General features: G+C 57.8%; 1 protein-coding gene and 1 long non-coding RNA gene across 17 annotated transcripts in view; one reads left to right on the forward strand and one right to left on the reverse strand.

Annotated features, from left to right (window-relative positions):
- The window catches only part of PCBP3 (poly(rC) binding protein 3), a 249,670-nt gene extending 234,701 nt beyond the window's left edge, over window positions 1-14,969 (forward strand). For 9 of the 16 annotated variants that reach the window (XM_059392541.1, XM_059392545.1, XM_059392543.1 and 6 more), the window contains 5 exons: window positions 6,084-6,162; window positions 6,878-6,937; window positions 9,804-9,856; window positions 13,130-13,299; window positions 14,248-14,969. In XM_059392541.1, coding sequence (XP_059248524.1) covers window positions 6,084-6,162; window positions 6,878-6,937; window positions 9,804-9,856; window positions 13,130-13,299; window positions 14,248-14,284 — 399 coding nt within the window. In that variant the 3' untranslated portion in view covers window positions 14,285-14,969. The remainder of the gene's footprint in view (window positions 1-6,083; window positions 6,163-6,877; window positions 6,938-9,803; window positions 9,857-13,129; window positions 13,300-14,247) is intronic. The other 7 variants (XM_059392544.1, XM_059392533.1, XM_059392538.1 and 4 more) reach the window with 3 other exon arrangements.
- Window positions 316-6,861, reverse strand: LOC132012487 (uncharacterized). The gene is made up of 4 exons (XR_009402623.1): window positions 6,200-6,861; window positions 5,269-5,718; window positions 961-1,004; window positions 316-602 (listed from the first exon to the last, which is right to left on the reverse strand). It is a non-coding gene; the product is annotated as an uncharacterized LOC132012487 (long non-coding RNA).
- Window positions 14,970-23,264: the final 8,295 nt, after the last annotated feature.

The raw sequence follows: 23,264 nt of genomic DNA on the forward strand, positions 1-23,264 counted from the left end.
GACCCACGCACCGGACCCCTGAAGTCCCCAGTGGGAAAAGCAGGAGGCCAGCTCGCCTTAGGTCGTTCCTGTCTCCCTGCCCCCACCCCAGGGGCACTCTGTCGGCCCCCTGTCCTGCGGAGCCATTAGCCGCCTGCTGACCTCCGCCCAGCCTGCCCTCCGAGGCAGAGTCTGCATTCATCCCATCGAAGCCCCAAGAAGAGGTCCCCACACGGAATGAGGGAAGATTGTCGGAGATAAGCACTGAGAATTTCTCGGAATTAATAAAAGAAACCAAGCCCCACATTCAGGAATCCCAAGAATTCCCAAACAAGATAAGCAAAAAGAAATGCACTTTATACGTATCTAAAACCGCATGACATCAAGACCTAAAGCAAAACTCCGAAGTAGTCAGAAAGGGAATGCTCCCAAGGAGCAAGCGCGAGCGTGGGGCATCTCAGCAGCCCCCCCGGAAGCCAGAGGTCGTGGCGCGGCGGAGTAGCTGTCAGCCCGGCTTCTGTCTGACGAGCATCTTCCAAGGACCGAAATGCAAGCATTTTCAGACTCACAGCCATGACCCACAGGCCTGGCCCTTCGGGAGGACGGTGACCGCGGAGGGAAGACTAGAGATGCGGGAAAGAGGGACTTGTTTCATTCACATAAGAACAGGCCAAGAAATAGTGGCGGTTGTGACTGCGTTAGGACGTAAACATTCAGGTGAACAAAAGCAGCAGTTGTGTGCACGCCTACAACAAGGCTGCCTAACTCGTGGCGTTAACAGAACAGAACAGATGGACAGAGACAGCTGACGTGTGCTTCGGGTGGACCAAGGGGATTCGGACTTTCTGCCGGTCACCGTGTCACCCCAGAAGAGGCAGAGGTACGGAGGTTAGACTTAAGATGAACGTGTTAAAATGTCAAAGTGACCGCTGACAGGGAAGATTTGACTTCTGTGACCTCCACCCAGAAAAATTTACTCACGTGACTTCCACCCCAGTGCTGAAGGGAGAAGCGGGGAAACGGGTCTGTACAAAAGAAGAAAAAGTATGAAAACCACGAAAGAAACCTTAAAAAGTCAGCACACTTAGATGTACAAGATAAAATAAAATGGCAGAAATTAGTCCCATGTTTGTAATTACGATCAAAGTAAAAGTAACCTTCCAGTTAAAAAATAAGACTATCAGACTTTAAAAAAAGAAAAAAGATGAAAAATAAACAAATAACGAACAAAACGGAAAAAATCTAGCATTGTTTCCCCCAGAGACGCTTCTAAGGAACAGAGACCCAGCGGCACTGAAGGAGTCTCTCCTGGGAAGACTGATGCGGGAGACCCTCCACACCAACACGCACATCAGCCGGGCCGGAAAGCAAGACTTTAGGGCAAATTCCACATTTAGTCATTTACGTATCAATAAAGGCTCAGTTCACCAGAAGATGCAAGTTCAAAACTGGTCTGCACCTAAAACATACCTTCAGACACATACAAAGAAAAAAATCAACAAATCAAAAAGGTTAAAATCTGACGAGGAGTAGGGAGCCTGCCCCGCCTGCTGTGACAGAGCTTGGACACCGTTCCACCCCCCATGGACGTCAGGCCCAGAAACATCACACAGCAGGGTCCCTCATTGCACCATCAAGACAACTCCCCAGCCATCAAAAATTGGAATCCTGTGGGCTGTACTCTCTCTCTTCATGGGTAAGAACATGAAATATCTTTAAAATGTCAATTCTTCCTAAATCAAGGTACAAATGTGATACAATTCCAGTCAAAATCCTGCCAGGGGGTTAACATGCTGTTTAAAATCCGTGTGGAAGAGCAACGGCCAAGGATCATCAAGATGTCAATGAAAATCCGGGGCGCCGGGGGCTCACTCAGCTCAGGTCATGATCTCAGGGTCCTGGGATCGAGCCCCGCATCGGGCTCCCTGCTCAGCGGGGAGCCTGCTTCCTCCCTCTCTGCCTGCCTCTCTGCCTACTTGTGATCTCTCTCTCTCTCTGTGTCAAATAAATAAATAAAATCTTTTTAAAAATAAAAATAAAAAAATAATAATAAAGATATCAATGAAAAGAATAGACAGTTGGGAGAGCCGTCCTGGCGGACGCGGGGACAAGCTGTAAGGCCACACCGCTGGAGCTAGACGGGGTGGGCGCCGGGAGCGACCCTGGGCCAGCGTGCTGCTCAGGGAGCCAGGGGTCTGCTGGCCAGGCGGCTGCCGGTGTGGATGGCAGGGCGAGGACAGGTGGCCGTGGTCATCCACGTGGGGACATTGACCTGAACACTTCTTACGTGCCAAGAATTTCAACACAAGAGAGGAAAACAGGACGTTGAAGAAAACAGAGATCTTTCTGTTCTCAAGTCAGGGAAGGGTTCCGTAACCAAAACGTGAGCACAAACTGTGAAGAAAATACAAATGAATTTGTCTACATTAAAATTTAAAAATCATCTTTCTAAAAAGACAGCAGAGGAGAGTGGGAGGAAGATCTTCCCGGCAAATGACGCTGGACTGAGATCTGATCTACGGGAGGGTCTGAGAGTAAGCCACGGTCACCCAGGGGAACACCGGCACGGACACGAGCATGTCACAGGAGAGACATGAACACGGCCCCAACACGCCGGTGGTCCGCTCCGGACAGCGAGCGGCGGGGGCACGGCGCGCCGGTCTCGTGACAGCCCAGTGAGCTTCAGCCTCCGCCTGCATCGCGGATCTGTTTCCTGTTCCCATCCAGCATCCGGTGGAGGCGGCGAGGGGCGGAGAGCTGTCCGCCTCACGCCCTGTGCCTCGCCGCCCGTCCCCCCTCCCCCCAGTGGCGTGGAGGCGCGTGGGAGCACTGGGGTCCGCAGTTCTAACGGCAAGCGCGTCTCAAAAAGTAGGAATCCCCTTGGCACTTTTTCTGCTCCTTCCTTAAAAAATAGAGAAATGGCATCCCAAGGAGGTGACGTGCTGACTGCTTCAGGACAGAACCAGGACGAGAGGGAGGCCCGTGACCTCCACCATCCACCCGCCTCTCTGCCCTCCCGCTCCCTGGACCGGCGTTTATCCGGGCCGCGCCGTGCACCCAGCCAGACTCCCCCAGACGTCCCTTGACACTCTTGCTGCACGGAGGGAGGGAGGGTCGCCGCTGGGGGGGCCGTTTCTTCAGGAGACGCAGCCGGAGCTTAGGGCCGGGACTGCCGAGCTGCCAGCGGGCGGTGGCTCCCCGCCAAGTGCTCCAGCCTCCAGTGGCTTCCTCCATGTGCGCATGTGACCCACAGGACACACCCCCTGCTTACCTGCCCGGGAGCACCAGACAGGTGGGTGGGGGGAAGCCCCCGTGGTTCACGGTGGTGGCGCGCCCCAGAGGAGGTGGACAGCACCGCGTGGCCGGCCGCTGGCTCGCCTGATGCCCCCACCCTGCAGATCAGCACGGGGGCAGCGGAGACCAGACGAGCCCCGCTCCGCCAAGCGGCTCAGTGCCGGAGCTAACCCAGGCCGGTTCTGCCGCCAGGGCCCCACCCTCCTCTGCTGTCCCCCGTGGTCCTGACCAACACACAGCTGGGCGCTCGTGGGGACCCGAGACAGACGGGAGCAGAGCCTGCCCGAGGGAGGAGTCCAAGCACCTGCCCAGAGAGGTGGCGGGACAGGAGCACGGAGCGGCCAGGCCAGCCAACCTCGCGGCCCTAGGGACACCCGAAGGCTCCCCACCGGCCTGTCCCGGGCCCGAGGGCCGGGGCCCTTCGGGGCTGGTCATGCTCCAGACCACATCCCAGTGTGAGTGCTGCCTCTCGTGGAAATCCGGGCGACTGTCAGAGCACCCGGCGTGCCCCACCCCCCACAGCCGGGCAGCCCTGGCCCCCACTCGCCTGGTCTCTGCTGCAGGCTCCCGCATGCTCTCCAGAAGCGGGGTCTCCGCCCGGTCCCAGGAACTCGCCCGTTACCGCCTTGTCATCTTAGCCCCGTTCTAACTCCGCCCGAAGGTGGGTTCAGAGCACGCCCCTGCCAGGTGACCTGTGCGACCTGTGCCTGCTGGATGTAGCTTCCTGGGGCCAGTGTGTACGTCCGGCCCCCCAGCAGTGCCCCCTCTGCTCGTTCCTCGAGCCCCAGGATGCTGTGGTACTTGCCATCTTTCCTACTTGTCGCCTAAAGAGGAGCCTTCGCTAGGCCACGCAGCGGGGTCTCTGGCCCTCCAGGTCCCTTCCCTGCAAGGTCATCTTGCCGGGGCACAGCAGGCGCAGACCATGTGTTAACCTCTCCTCCCTGTGACTTCAGCGGGTGTCGTGTCCCCATGACAGTGTTTGCTGGGTGTGCTCTTCTGACAGCCTCCTCAGGGTTCCTCGACGAGTGGCCGCTCAGGTCACACTGTGCTCAGGGATGTTAGGTCCCGGGGCAGACCTGACACGGGCCGGGTCAGCCCCCAGCCTTGGGTGCACCAGCGACTCTCAGCTGAACCTGACCCCCGCTCGGATGCACCCAGAAGGGCCTCCCCGAGTCAGGGTGGCCGGTGCTCCCAGCAGGCCCACCCTGAGTGCCGCAGGTCGGGGGGCACCCCAGAAGACAGGGAGAAGTCTGCACTTGGAGGCAGTCGCTCTGTCCAGCAAGGGAGGGACAAAAGCAGACACTGTGACAGCTGTGTCACAGGAGCTGGCCAGGAAAGACCAGGGGTGGTCAGTTCTGCAGCAGCGGCCTTTCTCACGTCCCAGGGGCTTACACGGCGAAAGCTTCACCTCGAAGGCCTGACCAGGAGGCCACAGGTGGTCGCGGCTTGGCTCCCAGCGGCAGCCGGGGTCCACACGCCTCGCGCTGCGGGAACAACAGGAGCTGGACCGAGCGGCACGACCCACTGTGGCCCCTGTGCCCACTGCCGCACCCATGCAGCATGACCGACGGGGCGGCCGCATCCTCCTCACGCTAGAAGGGGGTCTGGTGTTTGCGTGGCGCTACGTGGCTGACGGCCCTCAGCGACCCACTCCTCTCTCACTCTGAGGGGCATCTGTGAAGGCTTCTGAGTGTCGCAGTGTGTGTCCTCCGGCAGGAGCGCCGCCTCCCTGACACACTCGTGTCTCTGGGGACACCAGCTCCTCCCTGAGTGCCCCGCCCACTGACCCCGGGGGGCTCTGGGGCCGGCCCCGGAGCAGCGCTGGGACACGTTTGGGCCGGGCCTGCTGTCAGGAGGAGGTTAGGAGCGGATCCATTTCCCAGACTGCGGTGCAGACCCTGCGGGTGAGCGAGGCCTAAGGGCATCCCGCCGAGTGTCCAGCACTCAGCCTTCGGTTCCCAAAATACAGCCAGGACTCACCACATATACCTTTACCTTCTTTTGGGTTTTTGACCTAAGAACTGAGGCCCAGATGGGACGCCCTGGGTGGCTCAGTCAGTTGAGCGTCTGACTTGTGATCTCAGCTCAGGTCATGATCTCAGGGTCGTGAGTTCAAGCCCCGCATCAGGCTTGGGCTGGGTGTGGAGCCTGATTTAAAAAAGAGACAGAGAGGGGGGGTGGGAGGAGGCCCAGATAAAAACAGCTGAAGAAAGCCCAGTAGGTGGGGGACAACGGGACAGAGCGGCCCATTTGGAGACCCTCACAGCCTCTCAGAGGTGCTCACCTGCCCCCCACAGAACCTTCTGGCACTGCATTCTGTGATCCTGGAAGGTCAGCTTGGGGAGGCCTTGCAGGGGAGGCAGGGCTGGCTCAGGGCGAGGTCCAGGCCAGGGCTGGGGTGGGGCCAGATGTGCAGAAGGGGCGTTGGCACAAAGCACGTGCATTCTGTAAGGACAGCATGACCTCGAAGCCCCTCGGGGCCCGGCAGGTCCTGTTCTGTGGCTCTCAGACCTTTCCCACAGAGCCAAGGGGCCCAGTGGCCTCCGCAGGCCTCCCTCGCCTGCATGTGGTCTGGGGATTGCTGCCGCCAGGCCTGGGTGAGCTGCCAGGGAGCCGAGGAGAGGAAAGGAACTGGGTGCTCCCACCCCGTGGCCCATTGGTTTCCCAGGCCAAGTCCTTGCGCTGTGCGTCTGCCATGTGTCCGCATGGCCCCTCTATTTGTGCAACGTCCTGTTACTGCCTTTTTAATTTGGTGTGACTGGTGCCCGATGACAATAATCTTCTTAGCTCTCGTGTCCCTCCTACCCCAGCAGTTGACCAAGCTCCACCAGCTGGCCATGCAGCAAACCCCCTTTCCTCCCCTCGGACAGACCAACCCCGCTTTCCCCGGTACGTACCCAGCTGCCCTCTCTACTCCTCTTCTCACCTGGGGACTCTCTGAGCGGTCGTTTCTCAGGGCGGCGAGCAGAGCAGGTACAGTTGTAGCTGCGGACGCCAAGGCTGCAGTGTAGACGCGCAGCAGGGGGCACGTCGCAGGGGCCGGGCGGGAGGTCTGTCTGTGTGTCCCGCGGTAGGCTCGTCACCTCGCGAGGGCCTGGCCTGCTCTCGTCTGTCCCCTCGAGGGTCCTTGCCTGCTCTCCGCCGCCCCCAGGCGTTCTGGGAGCCCTTGTGCAGAACACACCCCTTCGGCCAGCCCTGAAGCCTGCTCTGTCCAGGAGCAAGAGCTCAGACAGGCAGCCGGGGGTGCCCTCCTGTGGGAGGCCAGTGCACAGCCCTGGAGCGACACCTGCCCAGGCCGGCACCCAGCCCCGCCCCAGGGAGAGCCGAGAGGAGCCAGCCCCCAGCCCAGGGCACCGCCCCTGTCGGCACCCACTTGGCACAAGGGTGGGGGTGGGCCTTCACTCAGCCGCGTCTGGCCAGCCGGACGTCCCTTCCTCCCTGGTGAGGGCAGGGTGTGGCCTCGGCCGCCGTGCAGGTGACCGCACCCCGGGCGCGCTGGTCTGCTGCGCGTGCGCCAGTCAGATCTTGAGCTTCCCTAGTTGAAGTGAGCTTGCTTATCTCCTTGAGGGCAAAACATTAAATCTGTTTCTTCTTTGCTCTCCAGGAGAAAAGCTGCCTTTACACTCCTCCGAAGAAGCTCAAAATCTGATGGGCCAGTCGTCAGGTAAAACACAAGCACCCTAGACGGAGAGAGGGCAGGCCCAGAAGGCGGGCACCTGACCCACCTGGGCTCGGGGTCGCTGACCTGGCGGGGGGAGGGGCCAGGAGGCCTGGTCGCGGCTGCCGCGGGGACGGCGAGCGCCTCAGCACCATCAGGGCACCCGGCCTGTGGGTCCGCCCCGGCTGCTGCTTCCGGGAGGCAGTGGCAGGTCCCCGGCTCAGAAGGCGCTCAGAGCGCAGCTGCCTGTCAGGAGGGCCCCAGGGTGGCGGTGCAGTGTGTGTGTGGGCGGGCGGCCGCGGAGCAGAACGGACCTGACCCTGCTTTGTGGAAGTGTATTTCGTGGGAGATGCACACGGTCAGGGAGCAGAGCACCCTCGGCCGGATTTGTCCACACGCATCTGGTCGCGCTAACATCCCCTGGGCTGTCGCAGGGCAGGCTCTGGTAGGCTGACCCTATGGCCCGGTGGGGGCGGGAGGGCGGGGGGGCAGTGACCCTGCTGGAGCCTCGTGACAGGGCAGTCCGTTCCCTCAGGGGGGCGCCGCCTGCTCTCCCATACCCCTTGGGGTCAGAGCTCCCAAGCAGGCGCTGGCTGTCACCCTTCCAGGTGTTGGCCCCAGATCCTAGCGGCGGGCCCTGTGCCGAGATGCCGGCCCTGATGCTGCCCGCACCCCAGTGGGTTCCGTCTCAGTGCAGCCCTCAATGCAGTGAATGCAGAATTTAATGAATGAAAATCAGAGAAAAACGTGTAGGACAGACTTGATGATGGAAACGGGTATCAACCCTCACACATGCCTGTGAGCCCGCCAGAGTTCATCGTGACTTCCCACCCAGCGACCGTCTCCCGGGACAGCTGGGGACCTAGGGGCCTGGCTTGCCCAGGACACGGAACCCCCACTCCCGCAGCCGCCCACCGGCCCTGCCCCAGCTCCCCCAGCACCGCCTGCAGGCCTCAAGGTTGTGGGACGTGTGTGCACGTGGCCGCTTTAAGGCGTCCCTGGGATGACCTCCCGCCCCGAGGCCCCATGGGACCCACAGGGAGAGCACACACATGCGTGTCCCCACACGGCCGCTGGGGGAGTAGGAGGCGTGGTGACCAGGGGCGATGTCACCAACGTTCGCAAAGCAGGTCGGGCTGGGGGGCGAGGCTTGACCCCTGTCCCAGGGCGGGCGGCGTCCGCATCTCACGAGGGAGGCTCACTGGGCACGAGGCCCCCAGACAGGAAGGCCGGCTGTGAGCGGGCGAGTCTGCGAACCAGCGGTTTATTCCCGTGCCCTCCTGACAGGAAGTCTGACCCTTTCCTCCCCTGGGCCAGAGTCCGCCAAGGTGAGCGGGCAGGACTCTGGGCTCTCTGTCCTTCCCCGAGCAGGCCGGGCGGGCGTTCCTGTCGGGCTTCCCCCGGACTGGGCAGATCTCCTAGAGGACATTTCGCAGGTCACTGTTTATGGGATGTGGCTGGACGGTTGGACAGTCAGATAACTGTATTGAGAAGAAGATAAAGAGCAGAAACTAGATTTAGCTGCGCAGAAGGGAATGAGGGTTCCCGGTGAGTTGGTTCATTCAGCACTTGCCAGCGGCCCCCCCAGCGCGGAGGGCCCCTGCGGTCTCTCGGGGCAGAGCCTGATGACTGCAGTGCGTCTGGTGTTGGGGACACAGTGCCGTGGAGGAGGAAGCAGGAAGACGGGAGGGGTGGGTGGGCAGGGTGGGCGCCGGCGGGAGCAGCAGCCACAGCCTCGAAGGCATCCGACTTGCGTTTCCTTAGGCTTCTCGGGGCCTGTGGAGCGTGGACCGAGGGGCAGGGGCAGAGGCAGGCACCCGGAGGGAGGCAAAGAGAGGGCGCTGGCTCCGGGGTACTCCGACGGTGTGAGCCGGGCCGCGATGGCGGTTCTGCGGGGCCAGGCTCCAGACGCACGCGGGGCCTGCCGGGGGCACGGGGTGTCGGCTGTGCCTGGACCTGGTGCTCGAGATGCCTCTGGATGAGGAGACGGGAGTGCTGAGGGCAGGGGAGCCCGCTGGTCCTCTCGCAGCCCCTGCACACTTTGCTGTCCCTGTTTCGGGAGCAGGAGTAGACCTCGTCCTGTGAGAAGCTGTCTCTGATTTGCTAGGCCCCAAGCTGAGAGTGTCACGATAAAAACTGGGGGCCTGGGGATCCATTAGGTCCATGTCTGCCCTTTCTGCACAGAAGCGCACCGTCTCTACTGGGCCTGGTGGCTTCCTGGTTGACTGTTGAATCGGTGGGGCTGTCGGGGCAGGAGAACAGGCGTGGGGCTGCGGGGCTGGCAGCGTGGGGCTGGGCTGCAGGGCTGCAGGACAGGGCATCAGGGCTGCGGTGTGGGGCTGTGGTACAGGACTGCCGGGCTGCAGAGCAGGGCTGCGGGGCTTCAGGGCAGGGCAGTGAGGCTGTGGTACAGGCTGTGCTGCGGGGCTGCGGGGCTGCGGGGCTGCGGGGCTGCGGGGCTGCGGGGCAGGGCCGTGGGGTTGCCGTGCGGGACCCGTGGCTCTGCCGGCACAGACGGATTAGAGGGGCATCTGTACTAGGGGTACATGGGGGACCATAGGGCACACACTTGGCCAACATGGGGGCCCCCAGAGGTCTGTGAAGGGCATCCCGACACCACACCGTGGTGCAGGAGTGAAACCAGCATGTGTCCAAGATGAAAACGTGAAACGTCACCGTGCTAAGGCTCTTTGTCCTTGTTCTGAGAGAAGCTGGGCCTCCAGATGTAGGTTGCATTTGGGACTGAGAGCTCACAGGGCCTGGGCCGCCAGGACGTGTGTGCCCCGCCTGTGGGGACTGTGGGAGGCCGTGGGGGTGGGCACGTTGGGAGCAGCCTGCTGTCGGCCTGACCTTGTCCCCTTGGTGTGCCCAGGTCTGGACGCCAGCCCCCCGGCCAGCACTCACGAGCTCACCATTCCCAATGATGTGAGTATACCCGCGCCCTCGGCCAGCCCCGACCACCCGGACCACTCCCCTCCCTTCCCCCGGCTGGGTACAGCGGCCACAGAAAGGCACACGACGTCACGCTCCCGAGAGACCAGACAGGAAAGGAGCCAAGGGGACTTCGGGGCCGGGCCTGAGGAGCACGTGGGCCAGGAGCGCTCTGAGGGTCTGCTGCAGCAGGACACCCGTAGCCGGTGCCAGGGCCTGTCCCTGCGCAGGGCTCCGCTGACAAAGTGGCCTCATGAACTACCCCCACACACACGCTCAGCCCTACCTGCTGTCCTCTGACCCTGATGATCCTGAGGACGCAGACTCTGATCTGAAACCCAGACACCGGGGGGGTGTGGGCCACGTGTCCTTGAGGGGCAGCGGCTCAGGTCAGGCTCGCACAGGAAGGCGGCTGCTTGGGGGACTGGCCTTCTCGGCTCACGTGTCAGTTGCCTTTTCTGCCATCGAGCCGAGGCCTTCCAGGTCCTTCCCTGCTTTGCCCCTGGCACCAGCCAGGCCGGAAGCCCTACGAGAAATGCAGAGCTGTGGCGTCAGGGGTTGGCCCATCCTGCGTGTGGACAGGGACGGGCAGCAGGCCGGGAGAGGAGCAAGGCATAGGACCGAGGGAGGCACCTCCCCCACCACCCTCCTCGGGACCCTGGCGTCCGGCTGCAGGTGACGCGCTCCTGTGTCTCCGGGAGTGGGGGTCGCTCAAGGGAGCCCCCGACCCTGCCGTCCCGCGCGATGGTCCTTAACCAGCTTGGTCGCAGGCAGCCCCCTGAGGCGTCACCCACGGGGTAGAGGCAGGGACCACGCTGCGCGCGCGGGGCTTCTCCTCTGCGCCTTGACGGAGGCCGCTCCGCTCACGCTGGGCCCTGACGGAGGCCGCTCCGCTCACGACGGGCCCTGACGGAGGCCGCTCCGCTCACGACGGGCGGGCTCCTGTCCCAGGCTCCCTGCCCGAAGGGACCGGCGCCCAGAAAGCAAGACAAGGGGCTGAGGCTCAGAGAGCGGGCAGCGTGCCCTCCCGGGGAGTCCCTCAGAAAGAGGCCCCTTTCTTGGGAGGAGGATTTGGTGACACCACTGCCGGGGGGCTTTCCTGCGCTCCCCCCGGCCCCCCAGGGAGGCCAGGGGGGGTCTCCCCACCACCACAGCAGGACCTTCCAGCGGGCAGAGGCGCGTGGTAAGCGCCACCACACGTAGGTTCCGTAGCACGGGGACCCAGGCCGGGGCACGGCCGCCGGCCGTGTGGGACCTGCTGCTGGCGGCATCTGGCCTTGGGTTCTGTGGCTGATGTCACAGTGGGGTCCTCGCAGGCTCTGTGCCTGTGGTCACCCCACACTTGGGCCCTGTCTCTGGTCCCAACCCCAGATTCACCCAGAGATCTAAGGCCTCATACAGGTGACTCTAGGATGAGAGAGAGGACAGGTGTGTCCCCACAGAGCCTGGGGTACAGCAAAGAGGAACCACGGTGCTTGAAAGTGTCTCCGTGGCTTCCCTCGGGGCTCCCTGTGGCAGCCCGCTGGGTAAGAGGAGAGAGCTGGGTGTGGGTCGAGGGGCGAGCAGGAGAGCGGGGCTCGGCCGGGGTTGGTGTCACTAGCGCCCACACCACCTCAGCTCTTTCTGGAAGAGGGTCACGTTCCACACATAAGTAAGGAGTTTGGAGCGGCGTCAGGAGCCCCAGGCCGGCTGGGGGGCAGCGCAGGGCCCCTCGGGGATGAGGCCCCAGGGAGGAAGAGAGGGCTGGACACGACTACGTTTTCAGCCAGGAAATGGAAAGGCAAGATATCTGAGAACGTGGGGCCCCGGGCCCGGGGAGACGGCTTCCTCCGGTGGCTTCCTAGAGGAGGAAGCAAGCCGGTTCTGCAGGAGGCTCGGCAAACAGCACTTGCACTGGAGGGCGAAGCTTCTGGAAGGGAGGTTAGGCTGCTGGAGGTCAAGGAAGTGTGCGGATCCTCTTGAGTGCCGGCATCTTCTGGGGACCCTCCGTCAGGGGCCAGTGCTGCCGCCCCCACGGGCCCACGAGCCCAGCAGGCCCCTGCCTCTCCTGGCGGGGTCGGAAGGCAGCCCTCGCGAGGTCTCTGCTGCCAGAGAAGGACGAGTCGAGGCTCCAGGCCGGGGAGAGTGGCTGCTCCCTCACAGACCTCAGGGCGAGGCAGGAGGTCGGGGGGAGCCGGGCGGTCCTGGGGTGGAGGCTTTCTGAACATCTGCGGAGACTCTGACGGTCTAGTGAGGCCGCTGACCTCACCCAGGGAAGGAGGGCAGAGTGAGGAGCTGGAGGTCACCTCAGGGACAAGAGCTGTGGTCACTGCATAGGTCCAGGGGCTTCTGTGTTTGTAAATGGGCTTCCTTCCTGCTGGCTACCCTGCGCCTGGCTCCAGGCTCCCTCTAACCCTCGGACGCGTGGACAGAAGCGGGCTTCTAGCACAGCTGACACTCCCGGCCAGGCGGCTTCCCCCCCAGGTCCCGGAGGCAGACTTGGACGCTATTGCAATGGCCCCACCCCTGCTCCATGACTGCTCTCGGAGCTGACCTCAGCGGCCCCAGCTCAGGCAGGGACTCGGTTCTGCCCCCAGGGAACTTGGAGAGGTGCCAGCTGCCGCCTCTGTGGAGGCTTCTCTCAGGCCCTAGCTGCCCCCACACAGCAAGGCGGGCTGCCCCAGAGAGCCGGTCTAGAACTCGGGCTGCAGTCCAGCCCCGTGTGTGGCTGCTTCTGTGTCCCAGGGAGCCCTGGCTCTTACCCTTCTGGCTGCTTGACTCTTGGTGACCCGCCTGTTCCTTCAGATGGCCTTGGGTGGCCAGAGTTCACACCGTGGGAAGCACAGGGAACGTGTGTCCTCAGATTTGCACCAAGTTCATCAGAAGATGGGTTTCAGGCAGCAAAAACCTTTAAACTCTGGCTTCAGACAAACATTCCTCCACCCCAAGGACACCGCCAAGAGGGCCCCAGTGCCGACGCCTGCATGCTCCCTGGCTCCCAGGTCCCCAAAGCACAGCAGGGGAGGTGACGCGGCAGGTGCCTCTCCCCTTTGGGACCTGTCTGGACTCGCTACGGCAGGCAGAGCCCGGGCATCCGCAGCCTCAGCCCCAGCGGGAAAGCTACCTGGTGCCCTGCCTCCTGGCCGGTCATCCTGCTGGGAGGGCGGAGGGTAGAGTGTGGTGGACACCACGCCTGGGCTGCCCTCCCTTGGGGGCCTCCCAGGACTCTGCACACTCAGCTCGGGGTGAGGGCTCTTCTCTGAGGAAGTCCTCTGTCCTTTTTTCCAGCTAATAGGCTGCATAATTGGACGCCAAGGGACCAAAATCAATGAAATCCGACAGATGTCTGGAGCTCAGATCAAAATTGCCAATGCCACAGAAGGGTCATCCGAGCGCCAGATCACCATCACGGGGACCCCAGCCAACATCAGCCTTGCCCAGTATCTCATCAATGCCAGGTGAGCGTGCACAGGGCCCTGTCCAGTGTGTTGCGTCCAACGTGTCGCGTCCAACGTGTCGCTGGCTGGACACGACGCTCAGAGGGACGGGCTCGCCATTGCGGGAGCCCAGACTGTGCCCGGTCCTCTCTGGTGGCTTCTCTCTCCCACCTGGGCTTGGGGGCGGGATGTGGTGGGGACAGTCTCCACATGGACTTGGGGCCCTACCCCCGTTCTGCACGCTCACACCTGACCATTCACCCTGCAGTCTCAGTTGGGGGCGAGAGGGGGGCTACACGGCCTGAGGTCAGCCACACGCTTGGGGTAATTGGGTTACAGAGTCTCGGAGAGCACATCACTGCTCTGTTCTCGCACACGCCCCGTGGCTGTAAAGACACGGCCAGCTCCCAGCCCCCGCCGAGCAGCGAATCTGGGCATGTGGGAGGGTCAGAGGGGACACAGGGGCAGGGGAGGTCAGCTTCCCAGCCCAGCGGCGTGCCAGAGAACAGAGTGACCACGCCCGGGGCCAGACCCTGCTTTTTAACTCAGAACATCAGGCCGGGCTCTGGGGGGGCCGGGTGGACAGGGGCGGCGGCCCCCACTGCGGCCCCCACTGCGGACCATGGGCAGCGTGATGCGGCGCCCCTCCCAGAGCCGCTGTCCTCCCTCGGGGGCCTCCCCAGGACTCGGCACACACTCAGCTCGGGAAGGATCATGGTGGCCGAAGCTTGTCCAGGCGGTTAGTGACACACCCCTGACGTGGTGACAGGGAAGACAGACGCTCCAGCGTGGTCCCAGTGAGCCCCCTCCCTCCGTCCCGCCTCGGTCTCCAGCTCCCGGCCACACTTCTGACCCGCAAGACGGGGGCGGGGGCGGGGGCCGTGAGGACGCACACAGCGAGCCGTTCGCTTCCCGTCCTGTTTTACGAGAACATCGTCACCTGTCTCCCCTCTGCCTTGTCCTCTCCAGGCTGACATCTGAGGTCACTGGGATGGGCGCGCTCTAATCCCGCCCGACGCTCTGCTCCGGGGACCCTGACCTGCACCGCTGCACACGCTGTACAGACCGCCCGCCCACCGTCCGTCGCAGATACAAATAGAGGTTTTCTTTATTAACGGAGGTTACCTGTGCCACAGACATGCACACAGCGACAGAGCAGATCTGTCTGAGACCCGTCCGCTCGGGCTCGGTCCCCGGTCCCTCTCTCGCGCTTACTTTATGCTCGTGTGTTCGTGCATCGGCATGCCGTGTTAGTTCTTTTAAACGCTCTGGGGCGCTCCCATCTGTGACGTTTTAGAAATACTGCCCCTTAGTGTCCGTGTACCTGTTGAAGAATTAGTTTGGCGTTTTGACAGCACTGCCCACAAGCCGTCTGCCCTAGACCGTCTAGAACGCGGCTGCTTTGAGCGGTTCCGTCCCACTCAGCACCCCTCCGACTCTGCCCGCCCCCGCAGGCCTGTGCCCCCTCGGCCCCGGCCACGCAGGCCTGCATCGGGCAGGGGAGGGAGAATGGAAGACAGGGTCCTGGGCCAGGGTGCAGGCAAGGTGGGGGTGCTGGAGTCCAGACTACACTGAATTGTCTGTCACGTGCTGGGGACGCACACGGGGACCCCCAGGCATCTTCCGGGGGGCTGGCCAGGTAGCACCTCTGCACCATGTTGGAGTTCAATAAACGTTGTGTGCTGCTCTCACTGGCCCTGCTCCTGTCTGTGCCCCCCAGCGCCGCTGGCTCCGCTGCACGCACACACGCGCGCACACACACACACACACACACACACACGCCGGCTGATCACAGGTCACCGTCTCGTCCCCTCCCCACCCTGATTAAATGTCTGACTTGCAAGGTCACTCTAGTGTTGCTCTTGCAAAACTTCCTAAAATGACAATAAGGGAGATCCTGTTTCTGATTCGTAGAACGCACCTCTCCCCCCACCGCCGCTATGTGCTGGCGGCCGGCCCCGCACGCTGGCCGAGCCGCTGACCGGCGGGAGTGTGGGCCGGCCCGGTCCCTGCACGGCTGCCGGCCCCGCTCGCTCGCGACGGGCAGCTCTGCCCACCCGTGCTTCACTGGAAAGCCTCGTGTGCCTCTTCTGGACCCTGAAGCTCTTGGCGGGGGCGGGACACAGGCCCCCGTGGATGGCCCCCACACTCGCTCACGGCAAACAAGGACCGAGGCCCTTCCTGTCTGCTGTTGTGCCCAGGCTGCCTGGCCGAGGGGCTGTGCTCAGGGCCGGAGCTGGTGGGGCCGCAGTGGACCCAGGCCTTCCTCCGGGCACAGGAGCTGTGGACGGCCGGTGGACAGGTTGAATACGTATCTTAGAAACAAAAGGAGCCACGGAAGCAGGAGAAGGCCGCAGCGTGGAGGGCGTCACAAGTGCCGTGGCTCTCAGACAAGGCGTGGCCCCGAGGGGCGCGTTCTGGCGGAGAAGAGCTGGCCGAGGGGCGGCTGCAGCTTGTGCAGGGAGAGACAGAAGCGCAGGAGGCCGGGAGTGGAGCCCGTGAGGCCCGCTGGGGACAGGAGGCTGCAGGGACCAGCGGAAGGTGGGGCTCGGGCCAGGGAACACCGTGTTCCAGAAGCATCTTGAAGATTGAAGGATGGCCGGCAGGTCAGAGTGGGCTGTGGAAGAGAGGGGCCCGGCAGGCCGGACAGCTCCCGGTCTGAGCTCTGGGGAGGTGACTCGCCGTCGTGAGCGGCAGGTCTGCGGCAGTAGCCGGGGATGAGGGCTCAGCCGGGACTCCCTGGGGTGACAGGAGACAGGGGCCCAGAGGTCCGTGACGGGAGCATAGTCTGGGCCAGAGAGGCGTGGCGGCAGTGCCCAGGGGGGACGAGGGGAGCCCCGCAGGGGCTCCATGCAGGACCCCCGCCAGGAGTCAGGAAGAGGCCGCCTGGGTGCCGGGCGTGTCACAGCCCCAGGGGTTGCCCCCAGCACTGTGAGGAGCTGAGCCCAGGGAGCGGCCCCAACCCCCAGCGAGGAGGTGTTGGTGGGGCGGGCACCTGAGCATCCCACACTGGTCTCCGTGAGGGCTCCTGCTCTCGTGTGTCTCGGGTAAAACAGCTGGGAGTGGAGTGACAGGCGTCTGTTGAACTTTTTAAGACATGTCTACACTGCTTCCCAAAGTGGCTGCTGCATTCTTTTCTTTTTTTTCTTTTTTTTAAATTTATTTGACAGAGATCACAAGTAGGCAGAGGCAGGCAGGGAGAGAGGGGGAAGCAGGCTCCCTGCTGAGCAGAGACTCGATCCCCGGACTCTGGGATCATGACCTGAGCCCAAGGCAGAGGCTTTAACCCTCTGGGCCCCGCAGGCGCCCCGTGGCTGCTGCATTCTCCAGTGCCTGCACGGCGCCGACGGCCAGGTACACCCCTGCTCAGCAGCATGCGGCACTGCTCAGTCTTGCTCACTTCAGCCGTCCCGGGGCGCCGCTCGCCGTGCACCCTTCCTGGGGCTCAAGGGACATCTCTACCTTCTTTCTGAAGTGTGTACTCAAGACTTTTGCCAATTTGTCAATGTGGTTTTTTAGATTATGAAGTTTTGAGGACACTCAAACATGTTCTGCGTGAGTCCTCGATCAGACACGTGCTCCACGAGTAAGTCCTTCTAGGCTGCGGCTCGTCTTTTCAGTCTTGCGGGGACGTCCCTTGCACAGAGCACGTGTTTCGTATTGATGCAGTTTGTTCTTCACGGCCACACTTAGTGGTGTCACAGCCCAGGAATCTCTGACTAACCCGAGATCGCATGATCTTTTGTGTATTTTCTTCTAGAAGTTTTGTTAATTCCCCAGTGATCTGCCTTCCCCCTTTTTCAAAACCCAGTCCTCCGAGTCTGTGCGTGTCTATTTCTGGGCTCTCTGTTGTGTTCCACGGATCCGTGCGTTTATCTCTGTGCTGGCTCCATGCAGTCCCGATCGCCCCGGCCCTGACATCAGGCAGTGTTAGTCCTCAACCCTGTTTTTCTTCTCAACGTTGTTTTGACTATTCTAGGTTCTTTTGCACTTCCACAAGAATTGTAGAATCAGTTGCTGATTTTCCACACAAGAAGTCTGCTGGGGTTTTGGTTGCGCTGGTGTGGAGCTTGTTGATCAATCTAAAGGTCAAGGACAGCTTAACAGAATGGAGCCGTTGGACCCGAGAGCCAGGGTCTCTCCCCGGCTGTGTCCGTTTAGTGTCTCGCGGTGCCTGTTCTCAAGGCACAGCGTACAGTTCTCCCGTCAGACTCATCCGGAGTGTGCCAAGCTTTCTGCACTGCTTTACAGGCTTTAACATGAGCTTGCAGTGCAGCTTATTCCCAGTGTATAGGAAAAAATGGCCTGTGTGTGTTAATCTTGTATCTTACAGTCGGTGCAGTTCGGTGTGGTGCGGACTTGTCTGTCTCCCTTGAAGTTCTATTCGCTTTAGCTCTGTTTGTTTTGAAACTCTGTTGTTGGGTGCATAAGTGTTTAGTATTGTTATGCTGTCCAGACCAGTTGGGCGCCTTGTTATTATGAAGTGGCCTTCTTTATCTCTAGAGGCCCTTCTGTCTGCATTTTCTGCTTTGCCCGATGCTAGCACAGCCACCCCCGGTTTCTTTAGATCAGCATTAGCTAATCTAACGTATCTTCTTCATCCTGTCAGCTAGTCCGAGTGTATCTTTCTCATCCTTTTACTCTTAAGCTATTTTTATTTTATATTTAAAATTAATTTCTTGTAGGTCTGGATTTCTTTTTTTTTTTAATTCTTAAGAGACTTTATTCATTTATTTGACAGAGAGAGAGAGATCACAAGCAGGCAGAGAAACAAGCAGAGAGAGAGCGGGAAGCAGGAGCCCTGCCCAGCAGAGAGCCCGATGCGGAGCTCGATCCCAGGACCCTGCGATCATGACCTGAGCTGAGGGCAGAGGCTTAACCTCTGAGCCACCCAGGCGCCCCAGGTCTGGATTTCTTAATACAACCTGATAGTCTTTCCTTGGGATACTTGGGCAATTTGCATTCGATGTGATTATTAATGTATTTAGATTTAAATCTGTCACATCGCTGTTTGTTTTCTATCAGTCCCCATATTCTTTCTTCCTTTTTCCTTCATTTTCTGACTTTCTCTGGACTCACTTAAGATTTTTATGATTCCCCTGTATCTCCTCTGTTGGCTTCTTAGCCATCACCCTTTATTTTGTTACTTTTGAACTCAGGTTAATAAACTTCCCACAGCCCACCTTCGAGTGACCCTCCGCAGGGATTTCGAGAGCCTTGGGCACACGCTGTCTTCTCCCCCATCCTGGCCTTAATGCTGTGTCACACATCTCACATAGGCACAGGTCATAGACTCCACGGTACAGTGTCATTGTTTTTGTGTGAAAGCTCATTCTTATGTTTTTAAAAGAGATGACATAAGAAAAAATCTTACTTCCCCACTCACATCGCTACCATTCGTGGTGCATTTCGTTTCTGTGTACAGACTCCGACTCCTGCCCAGCACCATTGTCCTGCTCACAGGACATCCTTGGCCGCCTCGAGCACCGCTCGTCGCACAGGCCGCTCCGGAGGAGTTCCTTCAGACACCCGATGTCTGAACGGGCCTGCACACGGTCCGGTTCTGAGAGGACTCCTGCTGGGTTCGCGGTTGTTTGACAGGTTCGTCTGGGTTTAGCCTGTTCGAGGTGTTACAGATGTCCCTCCACGGCCCGGTCGCGTGCCTCGTTTCCAGCAGGAAACCCGCAGCCGGCCTTGTCTTGGTCTGTGTGTGACGCGCCCTTTCCTTTACGGGCTGCGTCAGGGCAGTTTCTGTACGGCTGGGTCGGAGCATCTTGGGACAGTGTGCCCTGGTGTGGTTTTCTTATGTGGCTTGTGCTTGGGGCCCTGCAGGGGTTCTCAGTTCCATGATACTGGGGGCGTTTCCGGGCACCTGGGGGGCTCAGTCCGTGAAGCATGTGCTTTCAGCTCAGGTCATGATCCCGGGGTCCTGGGACGGGCTCCCCACTCAGCGGGGAGTTGGCGTCTCGCTCTGTGCCTCCTCACTGCTTTGTGCACACGTGTGCTCTCTCTCTCCCTCAAATAAATAAAATCTTAAAAATAAATAAATGAATAAATAAATAAATTGGGGGGTGTTCAGCCATTATTTCTTGAGATACATTTTCCGCTCCCACCCCAGCCCTCCTCTCTCTCGGGGTCTCCACCACACGTCTGTGGGACGATCGGGGATGTCCCCAGCTCCCTGCTGGCCTTTCTACTGTTAACTCTTTTCTCTCGGAGTGTTTCATTTTGACAGTTTACAGAGGTGCCTTCCAGTTCGTCTTTTCTGCAGGGCCCCTGGCTCCCCACCCCTCCAGTCCTTGCCGATGGTTCTTCCCCTTTCCGTGAGTACCGTCCCTACGCTCGCGCTGTCAGACCCGTGAGTGCGGGAGCGGGACCCGTGCGGCCCACGGCCCCCCCCTTCAGCTCTGTCCTCTCCAGCTGTCTGTCCTGCCGACTCAAGCTGCCCTGGTCTGTCGGCCCCTTTCCTCAGGGTAAGGAATTCTCAGACGAAACAGTTCATACTAAAGATCTGAAGACTCCTTACCCGAAGTACACAAAGGTTCTGTTGCTTGAAGTGGCTCGTCAGGGCTGACTAGAAGCTGTGTCTCTGCGTCGTCTGTCTGGGACCGAGAGGGCCTCAGAGTCCGTCGCGTCACCTCTCTGCGCTCCTTCTGACTTGCCGCCCCTGTGGCGTGGGCGTTGCTGCGGGTACCTGGTACTTTGCTGTTCTGGAGCCTAGTCTCACCACATTTAGGTCTTTCATCCATTTTGAGTTTATTTCTGTGTGTGGTGTGAGGAAACGGTCCGGTTTCATTCTCCTGCATGTGGCTGTCCCGTGGTCTCAACACCGTTTGTTGGAGAGACTGTCCTTCTTGGACACTCTTTGCTGCTTTGTCAAAGATGAGTTGAGCGGATAGTCGTGAGTTCCTTTGTGTCTGCGCTTCTGCTCTGTTGATCTCTGTGTCTGCTTTTGTGCCGGTACCACATTGTCCTGATGACTGCAGCTTTGTAATAGAGCTTGACGTCCAGAGTTGTCATGCCTCCGGCTTTGCTTTGTTTTTTTTCAGGGTTGCTTTGGCTATTCAGGGTCTTTTGTGGTTCCACACAAATGTCAGGATTGTTTGTTCCAGCTCCGTGAAAAATGCTGGGTTTATTTTGGTAGTGATTGCCTTAAACATATATATAGATTGCTTTGGGTAGTATAGATATTTTAACAGTATTTGTTCTTCCAATCCATGAGCATGGAATGCTTTTCCATTTCTTTGTGTCTTCTTCAATTTCTTTCATAAATATTCTGTAGTTTCAGAATACTAGGTCTTTTGCCTCTTTGGTTAGGTTTATTCCTAGCTGTCTTGCTGTTTTTTGATGTAATTGTAAATGCGATCGATTCCTGCCTCTTTATTGGTGTATAGAAATGCAATGAGTTCCTGTATGTCGATTTTATATCCTATGACTTCTGAATTCATGTATCAGTTCTAGCAATTTCTTGGTGGAACTCTTTTGGGTTTTCTACATGGAGTATCACGTTGTCTGCAAATAGTGGAAGTTTGACTTTTTCCTTGCCAGTTTGAATACTTCTTATTTGTTGTTGTTGTTGTTTGATTGCTGAGGCTGAACCTTCCGTTCTATGTTAAACAGTAATGGTGAGCGTGGACATCGCTCTCTTGTTCCTGACCGTAGAGGAAAAGCCCTCGGTTGTTTCTTATTGAGGATGATAGTAGTTGTGGGCCTTTCGATACAGTCTTTATGATGTTGAGATCTGTTCCTTCTATCCCTACTTCATTGAGGATTTTTATCAAGAAAAGGTTCTGTATTTTGTCAATTGTGTTTTCTTCATCTACTGAGAGGATCACGATTCTTGTCCTTTTTTTAATTAAGTCGTGTATCACATTGGTTGATTTGCAAATATTGAACCACGCTGCAGCTCAGGAATCCGTTCCGCTTGATCGTGGTGAGTAATTCTGTTAATGTACTATTGGATTCAATTTGCTAGTATCTTGTTGGTTGAAAAATTTTGCATCCATATTCATCAGGGATCCTAACCTGTAATTCTCTATCTTCGTGGAGTCTTTGTCTGGTTGGGAATCGAGGTAATGCCGGCTGCCTTGTAGAATGAGTCTGGAAGTTTTCCTTCCTTTTCTAATTTTTGGAACAGTTTAAGAAGTGGAATTATAAACTCTCTTTTAAATGTCTGATAGAATCCCCCGGAAGCCATCTGGCCCTGGACTTTTATTTGTTGGGAGAGTTTTGGTTACTGTTTGAATTTCTTTGCTGGTTACAGGTCTCTTCAAATTTTCTGTTTTTTCCTGTTTCAGCTTAGTAGTTTGTAAGTTTCTAGGAATTTAACCATTTCGTCCAGAATGCTCAGTTCCTTGGTATATAATTTTTCATAATATTCACGGATAATTTTATTTCTGTGGTGTTGGTTATAATCTCTCTCCTCTTTCATTCATGATTTTATTTATTTGGGTCCCTTTTCTTTACTTTTTTATTAAGTCAGACTAGGATTTTATCCATTTTATTAATTCTTTCAAAGAATCAACTCTTGGTTTTGTTGGTATGTTTTACTGAGGCTTTTTGTTTGTTTCTATATTGTTTATTTTCACTCTAATCTTTATGATTTCCCTTCTTCTGCTGGCGTTAGGCTTTATTTGCTCTTTCTTTTCCTGTCCTTTAGGTGTGAAGTTAGGTTGTGTACTTGAGACTTTTCTTGTTTCTTGAGGTAGATTCGTATTGCAATATACGTCCCCCTCCAGACCACCTTGGCTGCATCCCGAAGGTTTTGGACTATTGTGTTTTCATTTTCATTTGTTTCCTTGTATTTTTAAAATTTCCTCTTTAATTTCCTGGTTAACCCATTCACCAAGATGTTCTTTAGCCTCCATGTTTTGTGGTTTTTCCAAATTTTTTCTTGTGGTTGACTTCAAGTTTCATAGCATGGTGGTATGCGGATACGCATGGCATGATCTCAGCTTTGTTTGTACTTGTTGAAAGTACTTGTTGAAGTACTTGTTGAAAGCTGATTTGTGACCCAGTGTGTGACCTGTTCTGGAGAACATTCCGTGTGCACTTCAAAAGAATGTGTCTTTGCTGCTTTAGGATGGAATGTTCGGAGTATTCTGTGAAGTCCATCTGGTCTGGCGAATCATTCAAAGCCCTTGTTTCCTTGCTGATCTTCTGCTTAGATCATCTGTCCATGCTCTAAGTTGGGTGTTAAAGTCTCCTACCATTGTTGTGTTATTGTCAATGAATTCTTTTTTGTTTATTATTAATTGATTTATATATTTGGGTGCTCCCAAGTTGGGGCCGTAAATATTCACAATTGTTAGATCTTATTGATGGATAAACTGCTCAATTAAAACATAGTACCCTTCTTATTATGCTGAGCGAAATAAGTCAGTTGGAGAAAGACAACTATCATATGATCTCCCTGATATGAGGAAGTGGTGATGCAACATGGGGGCTTAATGGGTAGAAGAAGAATCAATGAAACAAGATGGAATTGGGAGGGAGACAAACCATAAGTGACTCTTAATCTCACAAAACAAACAGGGTTGCTGGGGGGAGGGGGATTGGAGAAGGGGGTGCGATTATGGACATTGGGGAGGGTATGTGCTATGGTGAGTGCTGTGAAGTGTGTAAACCTGGCGATTCACAGACCTGTACCCATGGGGATAAAAATACATTATATGTTTATTAAAAATTTTTTAAAAATAAAATATATATATATATATCTCCTGTTACATTTCCTGTTACATCTCCTTCATCTCCTGTTACATTTTTTGGTTAAAATCTACTTTGTCTGATGGAAGGACGGCTGCTCCAGCTTTCTTTTGGCGTCCGTCAGCATGATAGATGGTTTTCCGCCCCTCACTTCAATCTGCAGGTGTCTTTAGGTCTAAAATGAGCCTCTCATAGGCAGCATAGAGATGCGATTCGGGTTTATTTTTTTTCTTCTACTCTGACACCCTCTGTCTTTTGATTGGAGGAGTCAGTCCGTTTAC

This window comes from Mustela nigripes, chromosome 2, assembly GCF_022355385.1.
Source record: "Mustela nigripes isolate SB6536 chromosome 2, MUSNIG.SB6536, whole genome shotgun sequence".
NCBI lineage: Eukaryota > Metazoa > Chordata > Mammalia > Carnivora > Mustelidae > Mustela > Mustela nigripes.